The sequence below is a fragment of the Amblyomma mixtum genome, chromosome 7, assembly GCF_055824585.1.
Source record: "Amblyomma mixtum isolate Tamu chromosome 7, ASM5582458v1, whole genome shotgun sequence".
NCBI lineage: Eukaryota > Metazoa > Arthropoda > Arachnida > Ixodida > Ixodidae > Amblyomma > Amblyomma mixtum.
Genome location: NC_143018.1, coordinates 21,929,310 through 21,948,153, shown reverse-complemented (window position 1 = coordinate 21,948,153; position 18,844 = coordinate 21,929,310). Strand labels below are relative to the sequence as shown.

Here is an 18,844-nt window from a genome sequence, read left to right as displayed (position 1 = left end):
TGCATGACAAATGTGTTGTATTTTCAGCACTACTGTTTTTTTTTTCTTCCTGCACGAATTATGCCTCAGCAAGCATGCACAGAGGCTATATATGTAACTGCAAATGTGTGTCAACGGTCTTGATGAGCATGTGACAGCAACTATGACAACGTCCACTTACTAAGGCTTTGGTGCATGCGAGAGGACTTCGCTCACACACAGAATTAACCAAGCATAAATATGTACTGCAATGCATCTCGGAGCCTGCATGGAGGTGCGAGACATTACATGCCATTTATATATATGTTACAGCTCACAATGTTAAAGAGTTCTTGTTCTTGATTGGCTACATCACGTAGATGAAAAAGAAAGTACAGTCTAGCCCGGTTATAACGAAGTCGGCGGGAATCGAAAATCACTTCGCTATATCCGCTATTTCGTAATATGCGGACTACGAAAAAAAAATGCAAACATCGGCATACCGATTTATTGCCGCTGAAAGAAGTCGTCCAGCGTCCCCTGAACACGTTTCGCGAGTGCGGACTTCAGGATTGCGGCTTCCATACCATCCAACTGCGAACCAAAGATCTGGTCGAACTCCGGACTCCCGAGGTACATCCGTAGCGTGTCAACAGCTGCGATGGCCGCTGCGGAGGTGAACGGCTTAGGGGCACAACTAGCATCGTCGCATTCGCTGTCGGAGGCGCTACGAAAGGACGCCGTCAGCCGAATTTTGCTCTTATTTTCTCGGAAAAAATCGTCTCAAGGACGCAAAAATGTGTTGATTGGCAGATTATTTTTCGGTTGGTATTAAATCTCTTCGTTATATCCGCTGACGCGCTCTTATTTACTTCGTTAAAACCGGACCCAAAATGTATTGAAAATGCAAAAATGGGAATGGGAAATTGAAATCCCTTCGTTATAACCGCTATTTCGCTATAAGTGGCTTCGTTCTAAAAACAGGCTAGACTGTACTAAAATAAATGCTTTGGTTTATGGCATCTCTTCAAACCTTCCGTAGCTTCAGAATGTAAAATCAATGTTGCTTTCCATCAAGGCAGAGGAGACAGTGTAGCTATTTTTGCTGTCACGTACTCTGTACTGGGAGCCCAGTCGAAGGAGAACCACCAACCCGTGTATAGGACAGATGTCCTCAATGGTTGGCACCTCAGCTGTTAATGCAGATGTAGAGAAATGTGGAAATGCATTGTAAGCAAGATTTTCAAGGTAACGTAGCTAAGTAATAACACTAACAGCTAAGTAAAAGATGAGCTTACCTTGTGTTTTTCCTAATGAAAACCTTCAGTCAAAACAAAGCACCAAAGCCTGCTGCTGTCCAGCCTCACTAGAGGCACCACAATAAAAACAAGGTAAGCGGCAATACAGAAAGACCGCAGCCAAAAGCAGAACTAGCTCTTGACATCGGCAGCTTTATTGCTGAACTGCGAAAGGAGCAAGTTTTTCACCTGCTAATGGGAAACTTTTCTCGTTGTGTGGGTAATAACATCTGATATAACCTTTTCCTTGCAAAAACTTTTGCAGCAAATTTCATATGTCATGTAACAGATTAGTTTAATGCAGGAAGTCTGGAGAAGAGCAAATTATAAATAGTATGGTAAAGTGTACAAAATTATGCACCGGCTTTTCTAGAACACAGGAGCTTGGTCAGAGTTGATTTCAGCATATTTTACAAGTTCTTTTGACTAAGTCTTGCAGAACACTGAACCAAGGGCATTCCCATCCGGTTTTATTTCTGGCATTAGCACTGATGCATAGCATGTGCATTAATAGACTTTACTGAACAATTCTCAAAACATTGCTGATACCAGAAAGTCTGGAATGTCTGTGACACGGTGTGTTCCTTCGCCTTTTAAAACTAGCAGTCTAATAGCATAATTACTACTCTCGATTCTTATGGACTCAGTGGCCTTTAGATCAGCCTTTGCATTGCTTGCAGCATCTTGCACTTCTTGGAGTCTCCAACGACACTCTGAGTGATGCTTCTGGATGGCAACATGTTCTTGGGATAGGTTACCTCCTTTTCTAAAAGCTGCTGCCTTGCAACCAGCTTTTGCCAAGTTTACATTTTTCGCCATCTAATGTAAACGCATCTCCACTGAACACATCCACTTCGCCAGTGTTGCCATGAATTTAACCGGGATGTAGCCAACTCGGTTAGCTTGACAAATATTCAATCAAACATGCCCTCACCTATGCCACAGAGTATGCCACACAGTGCATTCTAGTACAAATATGCTTCTCTGAATCCGAGCCTGCCAGAACATAACTGCTTGCCTTAGACAGAAGCTGCAAAAGTATTTTACTGCGTGAACTGCTAGCTTTAATGAGCTTGGCGGCAATGCTTAGACCTATAGATTTGGAAAACGTTCTGGATGCATTACGGTTAGCCTGTATTTGGCCACATCAGTGTCAAAAAAAAAAAAAAAATTTCTTACCAGTGCTCTAATTCAGTGATCAGAACAACCACTGCCAATGGATGGGTAATAAAGTACTGCACTTCCATTGGAGGCAAGAACAATAATTCATATCATAACTACTTTCTATGCTAAGATCAGTCACCCCAAATGCATGTTGTGCTTGCATGCATTCTCAAGAACCATGCTGGTACTCTGTGTGATACTGGAAGCATACTGCAAAGGGCCAGTCACAAACCTAATGCAAGACACTGCAGGTCAGCAAATTTAAGGATCCACACAACTTTTTATTACTGACAGTACCAATAACTGCACTCAAAAGCACACACACAAGCAAAAAAAAAAGCTGCTGCCTTTGCATGAAAAAAAAAAGATAATCACACTGTGAAGCATTCATTCAACATCCTGGGAAACCAACTACTATGAAATGTTATCTGCAGGCGGCTCCACACTTTTCCGAGTCTCAAGCAGTGCAACATCACTGGAAGCATTTTCTGGTCCGTCTGAAGGAAAAGCTACTTCCTCTTGAGCGGTGAAAAAGTCACCAGCACCAACTGTACCTGGTGCCTGCCCGAGGCGGGCGCTGGTGCGTTCACAAATTGCGTCTGATGTACTTGCACCTGGTTGTGAACAAACACTGTTGTCTTCAACCGCTGAACTCTTAGATTCCACCGGGTGTAGAACGCTGGTATCTACAAGAGCTCTGTCAGGAGAATCAGGCAAGAGTGACATATTCTCAGAGGATGGTTTGTTTGATGTCCCTTCCGCCTTGAAATCTGCATCAGCTGACAGAGGAGCAATGTGATAATCTGGTGCATGCACCATCTTTGAGGGCTCTGTGCTGCTTTTATCACTAAGGTGAGAACTGCCTTCCTCAGCCTGCACTGTACCAAACTCCTCAACAAGGTGGATGCTGGTGCCTCCTCCGCACGGTGCATCCAATGCACTCGGTGGTTGAGAACGAGAGCCATCTTCAACAAGCAAGCTCTCGGAGTCTACTGGTTGCAAAACACTGCTGTCTACAGGAACCTTGTTGGGTTCTTCACACGGTGCATCCAATGCACTCGATGATTGAGAACGAGCGCCATCTTCAACAAGCAAGTTCTTTGAGCCCACTGGTTGTGAAACACTGGCGTCTACAGGAACCTTGACGGGTTCTTCAGACAAGCCTGACAGGCTCTTTTCAGCAGACCGTCCGTCTGCCTCAAAAATGGCCTCGCCTGAAACTGGTGCAATCTCACAATCTGGTGCACACAGTGCGTCCGAAGGCTGTGCGGTATCCCCGTCACGATGATGTTCATGTAAACTATCACAGCTGGCTTCAGTTTTGAGTGGTGCAGACAGTTCTAAGACACTGTTGTTTGCTGGCACACACGAGCCTGCAGCCTGTACGACAAAAGTTTCATATGCAGCTGGTTCATTCGTAGAGACCTTGGCACATGAAGGATCTTTGTTCATCGTTTCAAAAGATGGCAGTGCTTCACTTTCTGTGCATGGCCTGTGTGACAACTCTGTGGCATGCAAAGCAGTGTCAGCAGCCAGATTTTCAACACTGACAACCTGTGCATCCAAAGCTTCCGCCGGCTGAGAAATGGTGCCAATTGTTTCTGAAGCCTTGACCGAATGCAGCGTGGATTCACTTTCCAGGAAAGCAAGTGGCTGTGAGGTACTGTCAGTGACCGGTACATCAGAAGCACCATCTGGGTGCAAGGAAGCGTTCACCCCAGTTGGCGCACTTGATGCTTCAACTAGCTGAAAAGCACCAAAGCTCATGGCACCCGGTTGAAGACTGGTGTCAGCCGATGGTTGTGAGGTACTGTCAGTGATCGGTACATCAGAAGCATCATCTGACCACAAGGAAGCGGTTAACCCAGTTGGCACAGTTGATGCTTCAACTAGTTGAAAAGCACCAAAGCTCATGGCACCCGGCTGCAGAAGACTGGAGTCATCTGAAGGCTGGGAGGTACTGTCAGTGACCGGCACGTGCACAGAATCCAGCTCCTTGCTTGGGCTGCTACATGGGCTGAAGAAAGGAGGCGTCTGGTCTCCACAAGAGCTCAAGGTCACAGCAGTGTCCTCTCTGTCGGTCTGCGCTTCAGCGTCACACACCACTATGACCTTTGGACGCTCCATGAATGTCTGCATACACTTCTGCAGTTCTTCTCGCAACTTGGCTTGGTACTCCTCGACAACTGTCCTGATGAGTCGAAGCAGAGTCTCGTCCTGAACACAGCAGAATTTTACGGTTACTGAGAAACTAGGAAAACTTCACATAAAAGCAGCACGTCAATCTGTGAGCTAGAGAGCAGTTGGGTGATATATAATTGCACTCATTCAACTTGCTTTACATAAACTGCCATTTCCCATCCACTGCATAAGTATGCAATGATTGCACTGCTTCAGGCTGCTTCAGATAGAAATGGAGAAAAGGTTCTCTTAAGCAGCCTCAAACAGATAGCGATGAAATTTTCTGCACCCAAGTGAAAAAGCTACCTTAGTAACTAAACAAACAGTGCAACTGCAATTTCAATCAAAAAGTGCAATGTCAACTGCAATGTGCGGTGACGTCACAGGAGGACTGCAGAGGCCTTCTCTGTACGCACTGGCCGAGGACAAATGCAAGGTGCATGTGAACCCCCAAGGTGCAGGGCACTCGAGCTTAAGACTGCCCATGAAAGATGGCAAGATCCTCAAGTACCGTATTTACTCGAACCTAGGCCAGCCATAATACAATGTGACACAATGTTTACTCAACATCTCAGGAATGTTTGGGGCATGGGCAAAAAGCCAGAAGAAGACTTGACTAAGACCCGTGCCCCAATACGTGGAATGCAAAGGCAGTGCACGAGGAAATTTTCTAAGCAAAATGTGCAGCTAAGCCGAGACCAAGAAGTTCAAGGAAAAAAAAAAAATTCCTCCAATATAAGCTGGCCAAAAAAATTATTGAGAATGACAGCAGGGACAACACGCAAATGACATTTATTTCCACGAACCTGCTCCCCCGCTCACTTTTCCTAGTCACAGCTGACCTCCTGATTACTGCACAATCTTGCGCGCTGTCTAGTGCATTGGAAATTCTGCGCTTTCAGATTGAGCATGCAGCCAAGCTTTCTGGGATGTCAACCCAGACTGCAGCGATCTAGCTAGCTACCTCGCAACAAGCACTTGACACGGTCTGTTGAGTTAGCTCGCGTGTTTCACTAATCCTGTGGAATGCCTCGCTCTCCAGCCAGTTCTTTTGCTTTGGCCTGTAGCACTTCTATGGCCAGTGGAAATGCTGCTGACCTCCGCCAGTGCCAATTCCACTTCGGGATTACAGCCCTCCTTCAGGCCCTCTTTGTTGCAGCGCAAGCAAAAAAGTTCATCACATTGCCTGCCTGCCTGCTGCCCCGTAAAGGCCCCCATAGGAACACATGCAATGCAAGCTCAGCTGTTACACTGCAACTATGATACCATTCCCATATGCCACATTGCGAATGTCGCTTTGCGCAGTGCTTTAACCCCGCAATCAATACTTTGACAGCTTATGCTTAGCACACTTAAAAATGGCGACAACACTCCAGCCAAAGCGGGACTCTACAGTCCCGCGGCTGCGCGGCTGCCACCACATTATAGATGGCTTCTAGCGTGTTGCACCCACGACGAAGGCGCGAAAACAAAACTATACCGCGGCAAATGCCACGTGGGCAGCGCTGAACAAGATGCAGTTGTGCAGGTTGGCTCTGAGGCACGTACCTGTTAGGTGGGTTTGCCTTGTTGCCTGGAGCTTTAAAACCACAATTTCTAGGTTAAAATAGACAAGGATTGTGTAGGATTAAAGCGAATGCTGCGAAAACAGTACAGAGGTGTGCATGCATGCCTCAACATCGCTAGTGCCTTCCTGCTGCTCAGGCAGAAAGAGAGCCATCACAGGGCTTTTAGGACATTCTGTGCATGTGAATGGTCGTGACAGCCACAAAAGCCGTGCTAATTCCAGAGAAGCTTGTTGCCCATACAAGGAGGAAAATAAACAAACAACCCTGGGAGATGCTTAAGCACCACCTTAAGAGTGCAATGTAATAGCATCCACCCTTTATACCATCCACATGATGGCATCACTCCACACTGCTCCTAGAGCCCCCCATACCCTGTGTGCAATGGAAGCTTTCAACTCCGCTTTCTCAAGGACGAAAGATGACATCACACTCCCTCACAGCGCTCCTGGTGGCCTCTGCCGCTGGTGATCCTGAGATTTTTCATGCACTAACAACACAATAGAGCCAAGGCAGCCTTAGACTTCGGCGACAAAAAGCGAATGCTGCCGTCTTTTCCGCCTCACGAGCTTTAACTCCCTCACGTTAGAAAGGTGCCAGACAACTATGCGTGCTTCCTGGCTACTAAGTCTCCTGGATGGCATCACTTTTTTTGCCTCAGTCCAAAGAAAAAATTACGAGGAACTTTAGTGGCTAAAGTGGTGAAAGGCGAAAGCCTGAGTGCTGCATTCTGCTACGCGATTGTTCACTTTACATTCTGTTGGTGCATAAATTAACTGCCAATTAATGATGCTTAATCTTTGCCTTTAGGAGTGGAACGCAACAGCGTGTTGTAGCGCTGCCAGGCAGTCCACAGAACACCACCACCCATTCGGCGTGATGCATTGCCCTTTGAATGCAACGCTTTTTGAGGAAAGGTTCTACGCCTTGCTTATTGGTAAATTGGTTTTTGAGGAAAGGAAATGTATCTGTCTCTCATATCTCGGTGGACACCTAAACCTCGCTGTAACTGGAAGGGAGGAAGATGAGAGTGAACACCATATTCTCTAGACGCGCTTTTGTTCATTGTAAACCATCGAGCTGGCATGGCGGAGTGGTAGCGTGCTCGTCTCGCACTCCGGAGACCGGGGTTCGATTCCCGAGCTCGGCCAATTTCCTACTCAGTTTCTCAGTTTTATTTATTTATCTGGTCTGACTAGAAAGGTTAATTAGGCTAATTGGTTAAGTAAGTCCCACTAACTTGGAGCATCACTATACGATCCCTTTAATTGGTTGCATGGTTAGTAGCCAAAGTACAATTGGCCCCGTTTGAAATTCGCGCACTGTGACGTCACGACCGTTTCGGCCAACTGAAAAGCGTGACATTTCTGTCGACAACTTCTGCTTACAACGATGAGGCATTAAAGGCTTCCGCCTTAAAATGTAACAGCGGGGTTCTACTGTGCAGCCTTGCCAAGAAGAACCGTCCAGTGAAAGACGCCAGGATCTTCAAGCTCTTGCTCGTGAGGCTGAGGGCCCCCGTGAAGAGAATGAGAGGCTCAGTTCTGTAGCCTCACCACACCTGTCTTGCGAAAAGCAAGAAATTTCACTCACACCAGCACAGCAGTTGCTAATGAGAGTGTTTTTGCATTTCACACGCATATGAATAGGAACAAGAGGTGCTTAGTAAGGTACACTCCAAAGGGACACGAACAAAGATCGAGCATGTGAATTTTGTCCATTACCTGTGCAGTGTACGATTTTGGGGATGCGACGGTGACATTAACAACAATCATAGCAACAATATTCAGGTATTTAATACAACAACTGCGTCCAAAGCCAAGCTACCTGCACTAAAGGTAGCTTCAGCAACAGATACGACTTCAGCAACATCACGATCAGCAACAGATACAATCAGCGATCAACAGATACGATCAGCAACAGATAAGTCTTCAGCAACAGATACGACACGTCTTACATCCACAGTGCGGGAGAGCACTGAGAATTTTCTTCTTCCAAACTTTTTTTAAAACTTTCTGCTAGCTATGCAATGCCTAAAGCTACCAGGAATAAAAAGACATCATATGCAGGGTGGGACACGACTTACATGAATGCTAGATGCAACATGACGGGGACTGTCAACAGACTCTGCAAGGAATAGAAGAGGCAAAAGAATTAGTGCCGTATATGAAGCATTCATCTCGTAAGCCACACACAATGTATCAACAAAACCCTAACCAAACTGACTCAGCCTCACCTGCTGGCACTGGAGACTGCTTGATGTTCTCTGCAGCTTGCTTGGGGGACTGCTTTGGCAAAAACGTGTTCACTTCCAATTCACATGTATTGTCTTCACTAACATGCTGTTGCCGGTTTGGAGCTGCCAAATTGTTCTCTAGTAGACTTTCCTGCTGCCAGCCACTGCAACCAAAAGAATTGAGAGTGTAAATTGTACCACTGAAATTAAAATAACTGGACGGTTAAGAAAAAAAAAATATGGCTAAAAAATAGTCGATAAATTTGAGTAGCCTTGCAAGCTACCTCTGTAGAGTTGAGAACAAAGTGCATGCATTAGAAATAAATTTATTTCATTCATACGTGTCTGCTTCTTCAAGGAATGAAGACAGCTCACACATATCTGGACTGTCATGAATAGAATGATATGGACCACACTACAGCATTTAAACTTTTCCAACACTGCTTAATGGAAACAGAAAAGTTTGCTGCATTTATGCACTAGTGAAATTTACTTGCAGAAGTATCAAACTGCCATTAATTTCCAGTACACAAAGTGCCAGAAGAGTTTGACTGCTGGAGCGCAGTCCATATTTATTCTATTCCATAAATATTCTGATTGCAACTGCACAGTCTGCGTCACCCTTTTTGTAGAGCAGTCGAGCAATGTGTACCAGTTGATAAAATCTGAAACTGGACAGCAAACCATAATGCTTGGCTTAAGTGGTTGTGCTCAGGTCTATGCCGCTCTTCTTCTGCACAAACACGGCCTCACAAACCAACCGAAGGCTGCACTGTGCCTCTTTGTTTATAGGGCAGTGCACTGCTCAGGTGCTTTACACAAGGGTGATGCAGCCTGGACAAGCCTGTTGAAGATAAGATTTAAAACCAAGGTGAAAGTCTACACTTGATTTGTGCCCTCCTTTCTCCTGCACATATTAGTGCTGCGCAATGCAAGGAAAGATGACAGACACAGAAACCAACCTCTCTCAGTGCTTCTACCTCTGCTTACTTTCTTTGTGTAGCAGAAGGGTCCGAAACTTGCTATCAATTCGGTGGAATGGAACATTGCACCAGGCTAACATTTGCTGATCAGCAATTAGCACTGCAGTCAGGCTCTGAAATGCATACAACTGTCCGTACAACTGTCAGTACGGACTGTCGCAGTAGTAAAAAATTGTTGTATGCACCAGATATTTTGAACTTTTTGTTTATGAAAGCTCTTGTAACTGTGCATGCAAATTTATGTACCCATTTTGCTTTTGCTTTTACATCTGCAGGCTGCTCATGCAGACAGATATCCATTTACCATGACATGGCTCTTACTGATTAATATTTTGTGAACTGTTTGGAAAAGGTATGAACAACTGCACAAATGTGTGCCACCTACATGCTATAAATGTATTTTGCCGCAAGTTGTTCAATGCTGGTACAGCTGTCACATCATAAGAGGTTTGTTGTTACCTGCCAAGATACTTTCATATTTCACCCCACCTCCTCCTCCGAAAAAAAAATTAATAATGAAGGAGGATGGAAACTGGAATGTAATGATAATTGAATTTATTGCATCCACGCATGACCAAACAAACTGAATTACACACCAAGTAGTGAGACAGAAAAATTGCCACTGAGACGGCCACCCGCAACCTGCCTGCAAAGGTCGTCGACGGAGACTGTGACACCAGCGGAAGGTGGCGCAATGTCAAGTTCCTTGGCAAAGTCATCTGGGCCGAGGCAGTGCGCGTTGTGTGGCCTCTTGCCCAGCCAGACAAGGTCGCAGCGGACAACCTCCTTGCGACCCGTGTCACCCACCATGTAGTCCAAGGAGACCTCCTCTCCTACACCAAGAACCTCTTTGAGGTCGTCCATGACTATGACACCGTCCTTGTAGAAGCAGTCGATGGAGAATTCTACCTCGCGTGTTTTCTCCGCCTCTTTGACCTTGACCGTCGCGAAGCAGTCGAGGACTTGCGTGACGGTCCCCTTTGCATTCGGGTAGACCGAAATCGAAGGCTCCTTCAAGGGAGCTGCCGCGGCTGCACGTTTCTTTCTTGACTGAACAACATCCCCCTGCCAGAGAAATGCAGAGAAAGAAAGGCAGAGTTGCTCAAGCATTGGTAAAACTCTTGAACATCATTTGAGTGAATGAGTGTTGCATCTCTTAATGTCGGCAACCTCGTGAAATGCTGTTTCTTGTGCCACTGTTTTCATGCTTTGCATAATAGCCCCTCCTGCATGGGCCAAACATGCTGGCCTGCAGTATTTTGAAATAATAATATGCTCTACTGAGACAGCTCCCAAACTCCAGGTCTAGCTGGTCTGTAAGGGGAGACCCTGGTCTTTGAAAAAAGTTTTAATCAATGAAGTCACAATTATGCAACCTTCAGGGATCATATCTTCAGTTATGAAGTTGCCACTTCGGAAATGGGAAGAAAGTTTGCATCCATGTTTGTAGGTGGCAACCTAAAAACCCTATAACTCAAGTTCTATGATAGCCAAGGTAATGATTTTACCCTTATTGCATTCCTTGATGTGACATCATGAAAAAGTAATGCCATGCATTTAGGCAAGTTTCTTAAAAGCTCTGTCCAAAATATTGCATAACATATCGTATAAGTGCACAAGGACTTGTTTTAAAACTAAAAGACATATTCAGAATCAGCACACAAAAATATATGTTCCTTGAAGATTGTATAATTGTGACCATTAATTTTTTTTTTTTTTTCAAAGACCAGGGTCCTCCCTTAGTTGGCTTGGCTGGAAACCAGGTCCAAGTGAGGGAAAAATTAACAAAATAAACAACAAAGAAACTAACATGGTATGGGCCATTTTACTGTAAGAACATTCTTTTTAGTTTTTTATCATGTCCATTCTACTCTGAAAATCTGAAATGCCAGCGAAGTGCTGAACTTGTGTTACAAAACCTACAGCTAACAAACGGTAGTGTGTTTTACTGTAGTTACCGACAGCTCCTCAAAAAAAGTCACAAGCCAGCATGGGGACAGAGTGGGCAGGCCAGCACTGAAATCTTGTTGTTTTTTTTTTCTTGATCAGGCAGACATCAAGCGATGGATAGAACTGGGAATGAAGTTGCAAACACCTCTCCGAGGAAGCCTGCCAACCAATGACATTGACCAACTGTGCCAAGCCTCCCAGCACCCGTCAGCCACTTTTAATGCCAAGTTAGCAAGAGAAAACAACGTCAGAACAAAGGCCGACATCAGTGGTTGCAGGGCCTCCTTTAAGGGGCACATTTGCCACTGCATTCTTGCCACAGCATCTGACTAGAGGCAGAAAGTAGAACATGGGTCAGCATTTCATTCTGTGCAACATTCAGGAAAAATGGAGAAGGCAGGGAAAGGAGCCAAGCGACAGGAATTGAATTAAAGGTGTCCCCAGGCTGCTGGGCACATGCGCAAAGAATGGGACCAGGCAAAGAGGTTCTCGCGAGAGCCACATGCAAGAGACACACAGGAAGGAGGTGGCATGCCCTGGCAACATGCACTGGGTTGACGCAGGCTTACATTTAAACTGCGCACGCCAGATTGCGTTGGCACGGTGGTCCCTGGAAGACAAAATGTCAATGAGCATAACAGTACTCTTCGCCTGGAATGACTGTACACAGCAGAGGCAGTACAGTGCACTGAAAATTGCCGATATGATGGCTTCTTAGAAAAAAAGACAGGAGCAAGGTTCAATGAGCTGTGCAAGGACACAGAACATGAAGAGAGGTGACAAGTGCCACACACACCCGCCACTTCCAACAGTCACTGCGTGGAATATCATTTTTTCTAGTTTCCCCACTGTTCCAGCCAGTTAGTTGAATAATTCACGGACTGCCTGATGGTAACTTCAAAAGCAAGAACAACACGTGGACTTGTATTCATATATCTATATGAAAACTGGAACTCTGAACCTGGGCCTTAGCCCACCGCTTCGAAGTGATGGGGAAAGGAAATAAGAAAGCTCAAATGTACCAGCAGCAATCTATTTACCATATTTTGCAAAGAAAAACTGGAAAAGGATGGCCTTTGTCAACGCAAAGTGCAGAATATGCAAGATTGCCACTGATTTCTCAAGATGTCTTCTACTTTCTTGTAAATTAATCTTTAAGGTAAAAACGGTTACACTACTAATTTCCCAGTGAATAAACCACAAATGAAAAAAAAAAAATCCCCCTTTCTTTCCTTGGTCTTAGTGACTGCTGACTTCCTTCCTACTTAAGTAGCAGTGATGACAAATTAATAATTCGACAAGGAGATCGTAAAAGGCTAAATAAAGAGTTGACTTCAGCAAGTTGACATATGGTCCGAGTCAAAACCATCAGGGATATAGAGACAGAATACAGATAGAACACGCTCTGTCAATTTGCGTCTTCCATTTGTAGGTAAACATAGTCCAATTCGACAGAGCATACAGCACAATGATGAAATCAGGAAATTAGCAGGCATAGGTCTGACACTGCAGCCACGCAATCATTTCATGTGACCAAGAGGCAAAAGCCGTGTCACCCATGCCATAGGCCCCACCAAGGCCAATATTAGCACTGAGGCTAAAGCCTTTCAGCATGTTAGCAGTTTTAACCAGCTAGCAATGGAACACAGTATGGTTCACGCAGTGTGGGAGGAACAAGACGTACGAAAGGGTTACGGCACCCTGCCTGACCCTTGTCTTGTTTCTTTAGCATTGTATACCTCTTATTCCCGTGCTACACGGACAGATTTAATGCCATTAAGTGCTTACTGCCTTAAGTTTTAATGGCATTCGTGTGGTGTCACACGCATAAATTTAATGGCATTAGCCTTACTGCCATTCGCGACCTACCGAGTTCACCACAACCCATTCGCCTGTGCCATGCGTACTCTCGTTCCCATTCCACACGCAGAAAAGCATGCAGCTTTGTTAGTAACAACTTCCTAACCAGTAGGAAATGCTTAATTCTTAACTTTCAGTCAGATGAGGCATCTATACCGCATTTTCGGTGCGAAGGGCGCCATTTTAACCAGCCTTATTGACAGCTACTCTCGACTTGGGTGCTGACATGCGAGTTTATGGCTACTTTTTCGACTTGTAAAGCAGGAACAGCTGTATTTTCTGGAAAATCGTTTTTATACTACATTTGAACAACATTCCCCATATATTGTGCTCATCAGGAATGTTTATATTCAGATGAAACTTTTGACTACCTTGCAAGCGTTATCGTCATCGTCACTTTCGATAATGGCATTAAATGTGGACGTGTAGCACCAACTCCGAAAATAATGGCATTAACAAACTTAAGGCCTTAAGCATTTACTGCCATTTCTTGTGAGCGTGTGGCACGGGTATTATTGTCCTTTGAGCAGCAACTTCTCAGGCTGGCAACAATATATAAATAAATCTGTGTAGAGGCATCCTCACCAGCGGCTGGAGCCTCTCGCCGCAATTGATCTGAGGAAGACTGGTCCAAAGGCAAGTGCAGGCCATTCTCCTGCTTTGCAGGGGGGACCGATCCAGCAGAACTGGAGCTGCGGTACCATCAGGTGTTGCATCATTAGCATCCGTTGATACTACAGTAGATCTTGTACGATGTGCAGCTTCAGTAAGTGAAACTGGGCCACATTTGCGTGACCTAGGGCAAGCAATGAGTGCACCCTAAATGTGATCTAGCGAGGAAGCCACGTACTCGTGTTTCGCCAGCCACACCCATGCGAGAAATGAACTTTGAGACAATAGCCACGACAATGACCACTCACTGGGATTTAGATTTCATATCAGCACAGCCTTGTGACCACTCAGCTATTTGCATGCCTCACCAATTTCGCTAACACAGAGCTAATGCATGTATTTTTTTGCCTCCAAGCTACCCTGTGCACCATAAGAAAGACAGCTGGAGGGCTTCAGGTCAATTTCGGCCACTCTGGGTTACTTTAAGCGCAGCCAAATCTCAGCACTCATGCATCCGAGGATTTTGACTCCACCAAAATCCAGCCACTCCAGCTGCATCTTGCATTCAACAGCAAAGTGCAGCACCTGCCTTTAGTTGTCCCTCTGTTACGGCGCACTGTTCATCTTTTAAATGGCACAATTCTCAACCACCATGTAGAGGTAAAACTGCAGTGTAAATAAATAAAGATGCACTGCAGCGAATCACGAATGTGAGAAAACATAAAGCAGTAAAATTCATGCACAAAGTGCCAGAAATGTTAATATACAGGGTGTTTCACCTAAGACTTTCTGCAATTTTTAAAAATAAGCTATTTGAATTAGATGCGCGCTTTTTCTGGCATAGCATTGTCAGCGGTGTAGTACATCATAATTCAACTAAGACGTGCTAACTAGCAGGCTTGTTAACCAATATTTAATAGTTAACTTTTAAACTATTATCGTTGGGCTCCTTAATTATTCAGAGGCATGCAGCCCACCGTAAGTAATGTCCATATCCGTTTTTAGAATTTCGAGAACGCGATTATCCTCGGCGCTGTGGCCCAACAAATTTTGCCTACATCGCGCCAAAATACACGCGGTTTGAGAAGCTTGCAGGCAAAGCAACCTCTCCAGTGAACCTAACTCGGCGAAATAGCCAAAATTTGTTGGGCCACAGCGCCGAGGATAATCGCGTTCTCGAAATTCTAAAAACGGATATGGACATTACTTACGGTGGGCTACATGCCTCTCAATAATTAAGGAGCCCAACGGTAATAGTTTAAAAGTTAACTATTAAATATTGGTTAACAAGCCTGCTAGTTAGCACGTCTTAGCTGCATTATGATGTACTATACCACTGACAATGCTATGCCTGAAAAAGCGCGCATCTAATTCAAATAGCTTATTTTTAAAAATTGCAGAAAGTCTTAGGTGAAACACCCTGTACAAGGGAACCTCGTAGTGCCGAACCTCCATTGTATTTCAGTGGAAATTTATTGGGCCCCCAATCTGCCTACTGTCAAGAGACTGTCATACTCCAGCGGTTACAAGGCATCACGCAAGGTACATGTCCCCCGATAATTTCCTGCAAGGACTTGTTTGTTAGTCACGCAATTTCACACAAGTTTATCTAGCATGCTCAGCAACTAACTAGCCTCCACAAGCAAGGCTTGTCCACAATTCTACTACGAGAGTGTTGAAATTTCTTTATAAGTCGACCCCATGTACTCTATCTGTGCTACGACATATTCCCTAGACATGGCAGATAGATCGCACTATCCCATTACTGGTAAACAGAAGAGCAGATTTAGAATGCAGCCATGCCTAATGCTCCACGCAAGGATAGTGCAATCAACCCGCAACAAACAAATGAATAAAGTGAAAATACAACAATATCCACAGGCCCCAAAGATTGCCAAAGAGACCCGAAAGAAAGCTAGAGTGCCAGCTTTATTTGTTCAGAAATGAAGAGCAGACAGTGTGCATGCAACTGATTGTCATGCAAGCATGCCATCTATCAGGATGATCAATCAACACAATTTTAGGTACCATTTGCACAGTGCAGATTTTCCCATGTTCTATCCCTGGCAAAAGATATGAATGGCTGTGTTGATAGGAAGTGCAAGTGAAAAGAAGTTGATAGGGAATTTTTGTTGTCAATCACAACATGCATTACTTTGCAGACTTTGCAGTATTACTTTGCAGACAATTTTAACTTCCCGATCTACAAGTCATGCTTTCTTAGTGACCAAATCTGGTTGGGGACCTGTTAACAAAAGGAATCCTAGAGCTGCCCTAAGAAGCAGGGTGTCGAAATTGGCCAGATGGTAAATGATCACAAAAGAGGCAGGGGGAGGAGGGACAGTGTGGAAAAATGGGAGAGAGAGAGTTGAAAGTGGTGCTCTTAGCTCACTCTGTTCTGCTTTTCTGTGCTGTTTTGCCCACCCACCTTCCATACATCACGTACCAGGAAGTACTAGAACTTTTCAGAACTTTGTTTTGTTTTTTCTGCTCTTTTAGAATGCATTTCTGAGAATCCCGGTTGCTGAAAAGCAATGGCACTTACGATGGCTGGTCTTGGCTGCTGGCCGATGAACTGGCACTGCATTGGGCTGGCCTCATGCTTATCTGTTTCATAAAGTCTTCTGGGGACAGCTGAGCTGCGTCCAGTGGCTTGCGCCCCTGCCAGACAAGGCCGCAGTGGACGTATTCTTCGCCACAGGATGTGCCGACCATGTAGTCAACAGAGACAGCATCGCCTATTTGCAGCATTTTGTCTAGATTCTCAACATACACAGAGCCATCTTTATAGAAATTTGTGAATTTCAGCTGTCTGCCACTGTCAGCCTCCTGCACGTTGCACACTGCAGCACCTGGAAGTACCTTTGTCACAACTCCCTTTCCACTGGGAAAAATTGTGACCGATGGCTCCTCTCCGGATGCCGCTGAAAGTGGACGCGCAGCGTCCGTACTGCTACGTTCACATGAAGAAGCTTCTGCCCTCACCAGGGCAAGAACACTGTTGAAAATGTGTTCGCTATGGGTGACATGCAGTTTAGCGGGCCGTTCACCCGTCCAGACAAGCGTAGCCACCCACATGTCGTCTGCTTCAACAGCATCGAAGAACACCTCCAAGCCACGCTCAGATGAGTCCTGACACAGCTCATTGAAGGATTTGACTTGCTTGCCAATGTGGTACAAAGTAGTGATCACCACTTGTACGTTGACACCCTTGTCAAGCCACAAGACAACACCAGTTTTTTCGGTGTACGGCACGAAAAAGCCTTTCATCCCAGACACCTTTCTTCGAGCAGGCCAGTCTAGAAGGGACTTAGCTTCACAAGTCTTATCACCTTGATGTGAAGGTCTTTGTGGCGGATCTTCCCAATCAGGACACCCAATAGGGTAGTCCTCAACATCCACATCAGACGATTCCTGTTCACTCTCGTCATTGAGGAATCCTTGGATTTCATCTTCGTCCTCTGACATGAACACTTCATCACCACTGTCAACGTCAGAGTTGCAGGCACTATTCACTGGAGTAGGGGCGCGCCAGACCCTAGTGGCTTTCCATTTGACCCACTTGCTGGGTTTGTCGTCCGGCTTGGCATCAAAACTGACCTTGTCTCCAACAGTGAGAAACTCCGTCAAATTTTTGCTATCCTTGGTCATTGCCTTGTCCACGGTGCTGCCGTGAAAAAATGCACAGTTCTTTTTCTTGGGCCCAAACACGATAAAGCCGTAGCCTGGCTTTACAGTGTGGATAACCCCACGCTGATTGTTCAGCCTGTTGCCCTCATCTGCCAGCTGTTCCTCCGAAAGCCGAGGCTTAGAAGCAGAATTAACAGCTTGGGAGATGAGAATAACACGCGTTGCCTTGAATGAAGCCTTGTGTCCTTCACTTTTGGTTGCATCTAAAACGACGCTGTCGCCTTCAGCAAGGCCGCAGGTCAACAGATTGCTGTACTTGCCGTCTTCAAAACATTTTACGGTGAAGTAAACAGTGGTTTTGACTGGACGCGTCACCGAAATGAATCCAAATGCATTAAAAATGCGCAACACTTTGCCTTGCACATCGTACAGCGCTGAGATGTCATTTGTAGCACGCTGCTCATCCGCTGCTGTGGGCAGAAGTTTGTTTTGTGGCCGTGTAAAAACGCGGCCAGAGTTGTCAATAACGAACACCTCCGCGTGATTTTCCATGAACTTGCGAATAGCAGGTTCGTTTGAGCCGTATCTTGAGCGGACTTCTGCCGGTAGTTGGGAAAGGTGCCCCGGCAGCAGAGAAATTTTGATTCCCTGATTTGCCTCGACGCGCTGTTTTAAAAATTCCAACATTCTCTTGCTCATGGCGCCTGTGTACTCGAGACGACGGCCTCGGCGGATGCAGTCCGACAATTACGGGACGAAGTCCTCGCACCTGAAAACCGCGAAGTGAAACGGTTAACACTGATACGACAAAAAAAAAATTAAAAAGAGAATAATTTCGGTACGTTAGTTGCAGTGACAGCCTGTTTAGGTCTCATATGCATCTCGAACGAAAAATACCAACACAGTTCTCAAGCAGCAGCGAAACCACGATACTCCGTTATTTGACAGCGCGTGACCGCAGTCATAACAATGGCAGCACATTGATAAAACGGACAAACAAGTTATGCGTACAAAGAAAGGCGACACGCCCGCGAGGCGCGCAATGAACAGGCGTTATTGAAACAGCAAGAGCAGCGCCGTACGCGCAGTGCATTGACAGCCGTGCTCGAAAATATACTTTTCGAGAGTATACTGTAGATGTTACCTCGTCCACTTCACAGCTTCAAGATTACTGTCAGTTGTGCCAATGCCTGTTCACATGTCAACAAACGCGAGCTGTTAACACGCCGTTTTACCTGAGCATAGTTTCGGGATCTCCCAAACGCTCGAAGTGCAAGCGCTCACTCCGCAGACAACGTATCCTCCGCCACGCCGTCAAAACACAAGACTCCGCGACTCCGTCCGCGCGTTTGTCAGTTTTGCTGCTTTTGCCGCCTCCGCGCCTCCACCACCTACCGGAGAGCGCTA

At 45.5% G+C, this 18,844-nt stretch overlaps 1 protein-coding gene across 1 annotated transcript; it reads right to left on the bottom strand.

The window, feature by feature from the left end:
- Positions 1-2,680: 2,680 nt before the first annotated feature.
- Positions 2,681-18,831, bottom strand: LOC149335220 (uncharacterized). The gene is made up of 8 exons (XM_089551898.1): positions 18,673-18,831; positions 16,353-18,206; positions 13,781-13,887; positions 11,905-11,945; positions 10,032-10,450; positions 8,403-8,566; positions 8,253-8,293; positions 2,681-4,637 (listed from the first exon to the last, which is right to left on the bottom strand). Exons 2-8 carry the CDS (start codon positions 18,134-18,136, stop codon positions 2,835-2,837), a joined length of 4,359 nt encoding a protein of 1,452 aa, XP_089408024.1. The 5' UTR covers positions 18,137-18,206; positions 18,673-18,831; the 3' UTR covers positions 2,681-2,834.
- Between the last annotated feature and the right edge of the window lie 13 nt (positions 18,832-18,844).